At 53.2% G+C, this 6,824-nt stretch overlaps 1 protein-coding gene across 1 annotated transcript; it reads right to left on the bottom strand.

The window, feature by feature from the left end:
* Positions 1–604: 604 nt before the first annotated feature.
* On the bottom strand, positions 605–6,813 carry DCLRE1B (DNA cross-link repair 1B). The gene is made up of 4 exons (XM_071450382.1): positions 6,511–6,813; positions 6,261–6,405; positions 5,879–6,058; positions 605–5,790 (listed from the first exon to the last, which is right to left on the bottom strand). The coding sequence occupies exons 1-4, from the start codon at positions 6,697–6,699 to the stop codon at positions 4,949–4,951; spliced, it is 1,356 nt and encodes a 451-aa protein (XP_071306483.1). The 5' UTR covers positions 6,700–6,813; the 3' UTR covers positions 605–4,948.
* Positions 6,814–6,824: the final 11 nt, after the last annotated feature.

Genomic DNA, 6,824 nt, shown 5'->3' with positions numbered 1-6,824 from the left:
GAGAGGGGCGGGGCCGGGGACGGAACGGGACAGGGCTGGGAACCGAGCGGGACCGGGCCGGGGAACCGAACAGGACAGGGCTGGGAACTGAGGGGGGCCGGGCCGGGCTGGGGAACAGAACGGGACAGGGCCGGCAACCGAGCGGGACCGGGCCGGGCCGGGCCGGGGAACCGAACAGGACAGGGCTGGGAACCGAGCGGGGCCGAACCGGGCTGGGCTGGGGAACGGAACAAGGCCGGCAACCGAGCGGGGCCGGGCCGGGCACCGGGAGCTCAGCCAGGCCGCGCTCCGGGTGTCAGAGCAAGGCCCAGGCTCTGCTCCGGGCCCGGCGATGGCAGCAGAGGAACGGGCAGGAACTGATGCTCAGCAAGTTCCACCTGAACATGAGGAAGAAATTCTGTCCTGGAGGGTGTGGAGTCTCCCTAACTGGAGCTATTCCAGAGCCATCTGGACACAATCCCGTGCCTTGTGCTCTGCCATGACCTTGTTGGCACAGGCAGGTGGGACCAGGTCAGATGCTTCCAAGAAGGGATTTAATCCAGTCAGGTCACCATCACCCACTCAAGAACTCCACAACATTTTTTCCCAAGTCAGTGTAACAGAGACGTTTATTTGCTTTCTTGCAAAAGTTGACAATATTTAAAAATAAAAATTACAAATCGTCTTACCAAAATTCAGACTGAGAGTAGGTTTAGATTACATATTGGGAAAACATTCTTTATTCAGAGGGTGGTAAAGCCTTGGCACAGATTCACAGAGAAGCCATGGCTGCCCCATTCCTGGAAGTGTCCAAGTCCAGGTTGGGCAGAGCTTGGAGCAACTTGGTGTAGTGGAAGTTGTTCCTGCCCATAGCAGGGTTTGGAACTTGATGATCTTTAAGGTCCCTTCCATCCTCACCCATTCTGTGATTCTATGAAAACCTCAGAAACTCTCACAGCTTCCTGTTTACATGAACACAGCACAACAAGTGTGAACCCCCTCCAGCCAAACACTGTCCAGGAGCTCTGTACCCTGAGACAGGGAGGACTCGCTCCTCTGGGCAGGATTCCCTGCAGGCTCACATGGAGCACGATCCTCACCTTCCCCAGATCTGCTCAGCAAGTCCCAGCCTCCCCGAGCCACAGCCAAGAGGCTCCTGGTCAAGGTCTGTCCCAAAGGTTTTATTGCACAACCCGTGGCTGCCTGTGCCTCAGGCTGGGCTTTGGCCAAGGGCAAAGCCACAGCCAGAAAAACTTCAGCACGGCAGTGGCTGTGGCAAAACACCCCAAATTCATCAGAAGGAATTACAAACACACAAAGAACATCCACAGGAGCTCACCTCACGTGATTATCAAAGTGATTCAACCTTTTCAACATGTTCTAGTACCTTTTCAGAGGACTCCATAAAAAAACAAAAAACCACAAATATTTTAGGCTTTAGAGTAAGTCCAAAGTGACACCACACCATAGAGGTAATTATGTAAACTCATTCATTTTCTGGTGAAGGAAAGCTTTCACCATTGCAGTTGTTTTAATCTAGGAAAGAAGCCCCTGTGCTGCAGGAACAGAGAGCACTCTGCAGCAAGGAAGGGAGAAGTTGCTGGAAGTGCTTTGGCCTCGTAATTGGGGAAGCAGAGTCAGAAACCCAACCCAGCAGCACTCTGGGGTGTTTCCCTGCAAGGTGACATTACACATTTGTCTCTGTGGAGCACAGGAGCAAGGCAAGTTTTACCTCAGCCTCTCAACAACAACCTAGAGAACAATGTTCCCCTTTCCACAGCATCAACAGGGCACTCTCCTTCTGCTTTTCTACTGTTCTGAGAAGTTAGAGCCAACTGAGCTGTTCACAGAGCAGTGATTGAGCCTCCCCAGGCAGCTCTGCTCCAGAACCTGCCCTCACAACATGCCAGCATTTGATCACAGCTTGGTAAAACAGCACTGAAAACTTGCCAAGGGGAACTCAGCTCGTTCCTTGTTCCTCTGTAAGGCCTTGGCTGAGCTGTTTCCCCCCACTGGGGCTTGGTTCCCAGCTGTGGAGCAGAGATAAGCAGCTGGAGCATGCTCTGTGTGGGTAGATTTGGGAGGACTTTGCTCAGAGCACATTCTGTTCCCTGCCAGGATAACTGAAGTTTCCAAGCATGCAGCCCTCAGATCCCCTCAGCTGCTGGGCTGCAGCTTCTCCCTGTTCCTGCTCTGACCAAAACACACCTGTGACAGCAGTGCAGCTGAGCTGACACTTGGCTGCTCCCCTGGGAGCCAAGAAAACAGGGAAATGGTGGAGACAAGGCTGAGGGACAACAAGGCCTGTAAGAGCCAAATATTTACTGCCAGGAGACTTCATGAAAACTTTTAGGTTGGAAAATTAATTTAAGATCACAGAATCCAACCATTGACCCAGCATTGCCAGTCCATCACTAAACCCATCTTCAGGGGAAGCTGAAGGATGCCCAGAAGCCCCAACAGTCAGCAATTCCAATTTTCCCCACAAGGCCCCATTTTATCTTCCTTGTGTGCGTTTTAGGACAGCACACAAAAGTAGTATTTAAACACCTAACAGAGAAGAAATGTTTGGCACAAAAATGCCTTGTGCACCTGCTGTGCTGGGGCAAAGATCTCCAACAAACTGTTGGCCAAGTCTCTCCTGCTTCTATTGCCTTTTAAAGCTACAGAGATTTTAGGTTTCCTTGGCTCAGCATGATGGATAATTCCCTCCTCAAGTGACAGAAATTACCCTTTCAGCTCTAGAAAGTGAAGCCAGCATTTTATTCTGCAGCTTTAACTGAGAACACAGAAATGGGATGCAGATCCCCAGACTCTGAAGTCTGCAATGTTCACTTGTTTGTGCATGATTAAAGCTCAGATTTACCCCTGTAAAGCATTACCATTTACAACTCCTTTTTGCCCAGAGGCTGGCCAGGAGGTTCTCCACCTCACTGACTTTAATAAATAGATGATAAGAACAAAAGAAAAAAGTCTGGATGCCACAAAACATCAACTCTCCCAGGTCATTTGCAACATGCCCAAGTGGAGCAGTGACTCAGAAGGTGAGCATTCCTCCCCAGCAGCACAGAGGCTGCTCAAAGCAGCACCTGGAATTTGGGAGTTCTGGCAGTGCTTCACTCTCCTGCCTGTCAAATGAGTCACTTGAATTTCAATAATATTTAAATAACAGCCTGCATCTCCCAGGCAGCAGCAGCAGCAGCCAGCACTCCACAAGCCCAGCACTGTCATTTCCATGTTACAAAACGTGCAGGTGTCTCCACTCACACCCACCTGCCAGAGCTCTGCAGTTGAGTTTGATCAGGAAATAATCCAAGCAGCAGGACACAGGGCCCACAGCAGGAAGCTCAAGCTACCCTTGCAGCTTCACAGGACACTGTTTGTCACCTCCAGTGTCCCCATGGCAGCTGGCAGGCAGAACCACAGCAGCCCCAGGGACAGGCACTCCTTATGTAACAGGGATAAATATTGCCATGCCTGGGAAAGCACAGGGCTGGCAGTCAGGATTCACGTTTGCCAAACAAACAGCTTTCCAAACATCCCCACTCTGGCTGTCCGCACTCTCACTGTTCTGGACAGCCCTGTTTGTGACTGCTGCATCCAGGGGCACCTCTGCTTTTCACAAGGCCTGGCTTCCCTCCAAGAGGAGCAAACTTCCTTTTCTGTCTCAATTCAGGGAATTCAGCCCATCTAGCTGCCACTTGGAAAGGCCCTGTAGGACACTATGTTCAGAAAATTCTGAAACATTTTGCCTAGACAGTACCAAAAGGAGGATCAAGAGAGCTGAGCAACAAACTGGTTTGCTGTTCCAGGACAGTGTCCAGTGACCATTTCCACTCCAGCTGCCCTGACCACGTGAGGGCCCAATTTGAAAGGTTGGCAGTGCTGTTTGGCACAGTCAGCTGCAGTGGGTACCCAGTGGATTGTCACACTACAGACACTTCCCAGCCAATCCAGAGTGGGAAAGTGCCCAGCCTCTAACTAACAGAGCCAGTTCTGCTGTTCAGTCACAATCTTTGCAAACAATGCTGCTCAGACTAATCACTTCACACCACCAGGCAGATGTTCCATTATCTCCCACTCCATTTGCCACTGGAGGACAAGAGCAGGCAGAAAGGGAAGGCAGAACACTGGCAGTAACCAGGAGTGCTTTGCAATCAAACAGAATTCAGAGGTGCAAAAGACTGCAGAGAATTTAGTGACCCACTCTGCAAAGCCTACAACTCAAGAGCCCAGATAATTCCTACTTTTCCTAGCCACAAACCTGGAAAAGCACTACCAATTAGCACTGAGATGGCACTTTCAGGAGAGCAGGAACCATCCAGCTGCAGTTGGCTGGCTGAATGCAAAAGCTGCAAGTATTAGTAGATTAACAGATAGAAAACAAATTATTGGATTTCAAGGCACTTCTTTTTCTAGATTTCTTTTAGCAGCATTTCAAAAAAGCACCTTAATAAAGAACATTTGTAACACTTCTGAATGAACTGCTCATAATCGGTGAGGCATCACAGACTTACAGAAAGGAGAATCTTTGAGGGTCTCAGATTCCCCTCCTTGCTCCATTAATCACATTCCAGCCATTACTCAAATTACTCAGCTGCAAACAGTTCACACACTCTGCACCTCTGCTTGAATCAACCTCTCACTGACTTTTCTAACAGGGGACGGGCAAGTCACTGCAAAAGGTGGACGGACACAAGGCACACAGACAGTGGGACCACAGTGCCCAGCACAGTGTGGGGACACAGCAGATGTAGAAATTAAGAAAAAAAAAAAAAAGAAAAAAAAAGTAAGTTTTTAAGAAGTACCATCCACAAACTGTTTCTAGTTTCCTCTTTGTCCTCTATAAAGAGGTAAAGAAAGTAGAGCCCCAGAGCTGAGCTCCTCTCTCCTAATGAGAAACCTGAGCATGAAGAAGAATGAAACACTGCTACCTGCTGCACTAGCACCAGCAATGTCACACAATTTTTCAGGGCGTGTCTTTCTTCCGAAGAAAGTCTTCTACCAGCTGATCAAACTTCTGTGAGGAAAACTGCTTTAGGACGTGTAAGGGAGTGAGTAAATACTGCTCTGCAAGTCCAGTTGCAAGGTGCTCACTGGGAACAGGTGCAGCTCCTGCTGCTCCCAGCTGTTCCCCACTCAGCTCTTCCTTCTCACCCCTGTGAGAAGTGCAGCATTCTTTTGAGCAGAGAGCTGGCTCACAGTAGTGCTGAGGAACCTTAACATCTGTAAACACTTCAGGTTTCTCAGTATTTTTCTCTGGGGAGTCATAAACAACCCCTCGGGGCACAGAACTCCCCAGGGCTCTTTTCCAGAGACTTGTGGGTTTCTGCCCCCTCCTTCGGCTTTGCTGATGTCCAGACTGTTGCACAGACTTTGAGACTCCGAAGTCAGGAAGTACCTGGGGAGCAGAGCTCAGGTATTCCTGAAAGTAAACCTGGCACATGTCGTCCTTCACAATGGGAATGATGGAGCAGGGTTTCAGCCACTTCACAAACTCACGCAGCTCCTCAAAGGACGAGTGATCCGAGTAGGGGACGAGGTGGATGTTGGGGTGGGTGACCTTCACGGGCCTGCCCGTGGGGATGATGGCGATGGTGGGGTGCTGCGCGTTCCAGGTGACCAGCGCGTCCCAGCAGATCTCGGCGACATCCACGGCGCGGATCCAGCCCGTGCCCTCCTCGGCGGTGAACACATCCGGCAGCTCCAGCAGCCGCATCTGCTCCAGGCGCCAGGGGCTCACCACCACCCACGTGCTGAACTCCAGCGCCAGCTCCACCAGCAGCGTCTCCTTGCCCAGGGTGTACACACCTGCCAGGGGAGCGGCAGCTCAGGGACAGGGCAGGGGGACGCAAGCCCTGGCTGGGGCCGTGCTGGCAGGAGGGAGGGCAGCACTCACCGATGACCACGTGGTGCTGCGGGTGGGCACGGATGAGGTGGGCGGCCTGGCGGGTGGCCAGCGCCCGCGAGGGCAGCGCCCGCTGGGGCTGGCAGTGCGTGTTGTCCAGGTACAGGCGGTCGATGTGGCGGCCCCTCAGCGCCGGCTCGCCCTGCATGGCACTCGTGTAGCGGAAATCTCCTGCAAGGACAGGGATGGCAGCACAGGGCCCAGACAGGGTGTGGAGTTTCCCTCATGGAGGATATTTCAGAACCACCTGGTCACAATTCTGTGCCATGTGTTCTGGGATAACCCTGCTTGAGCAAGACATTGGTGACCCACTGCGGTCCCTTCCAACCTAACCCATTTTGTGATTCTGTGATTGTGGGAGCCTGCCCTGTACCTGTGTAGAGGATGGTGCCAAAAGTACCCTCAAAGAGGAACATAACGGAGCCGGGGCAGTGGTTGGAGTCGATCAGCGTCACCGTCACCTCACCCACGACATGGCTCTGCCCCACCTCCAGCGGCCGGATCCAGCACTTCGGCACCTGCAGAGGCCAAGGTGAGGGCAGGGCAGGCCAGATGACAAGGGTTGGGACAGGCACATGGAGATGGCCAGGCGATGAGGGCAGAGGCGGGCGGGACACACCTACCTGCAGGCGGTGATGCAGGAGGCGGGCGGTGAGCGGGGAGCAGTACAGCGGGCGGCTCCAGGTGCTAGACAGCCCCACCGTGTGGTCCGAGTGCATATGGGACAGGAAGAAGAGGCGAGCCCCGGCCGCCTTCCGCAGGCTCCAGAAGTCCACGGCGATGGGGGTCCCGGCCAGCACCGTCCCGCTCATGGTGGGCGAGGACCCCGCTCCCCTCACGCCGGTTTTGGCGGGAACCGCCGCGCACGCGCGGGCGGCGCGGGGCGGGGCCGGGCCGCGCGCCAGGGGCGGGGCGGGGCGGCGTCACTCGCGCCGGG

Source organism: Agelaius tricolor, unplaced genomic scaffold, assembly GCF_023055355.1.
Source record: "Agelaius tricolor isolate 1412-34295 unplaced genomic scaffold, bAgeTri1.0.p SCAF_30, whole genome shotgun sequence".
Classification (NCBI taxonomy): domain Eukaryota; kingdom Metazoa; phylum Chordata; class Aves; order Passeriformes; family Icteridae; genus Agelaius; species Agelaius tricolor.
Note: the sequence above shows the minus strand (reverse complement) of the source record. Positions and strands in the feature narration are given on the sequence as shown.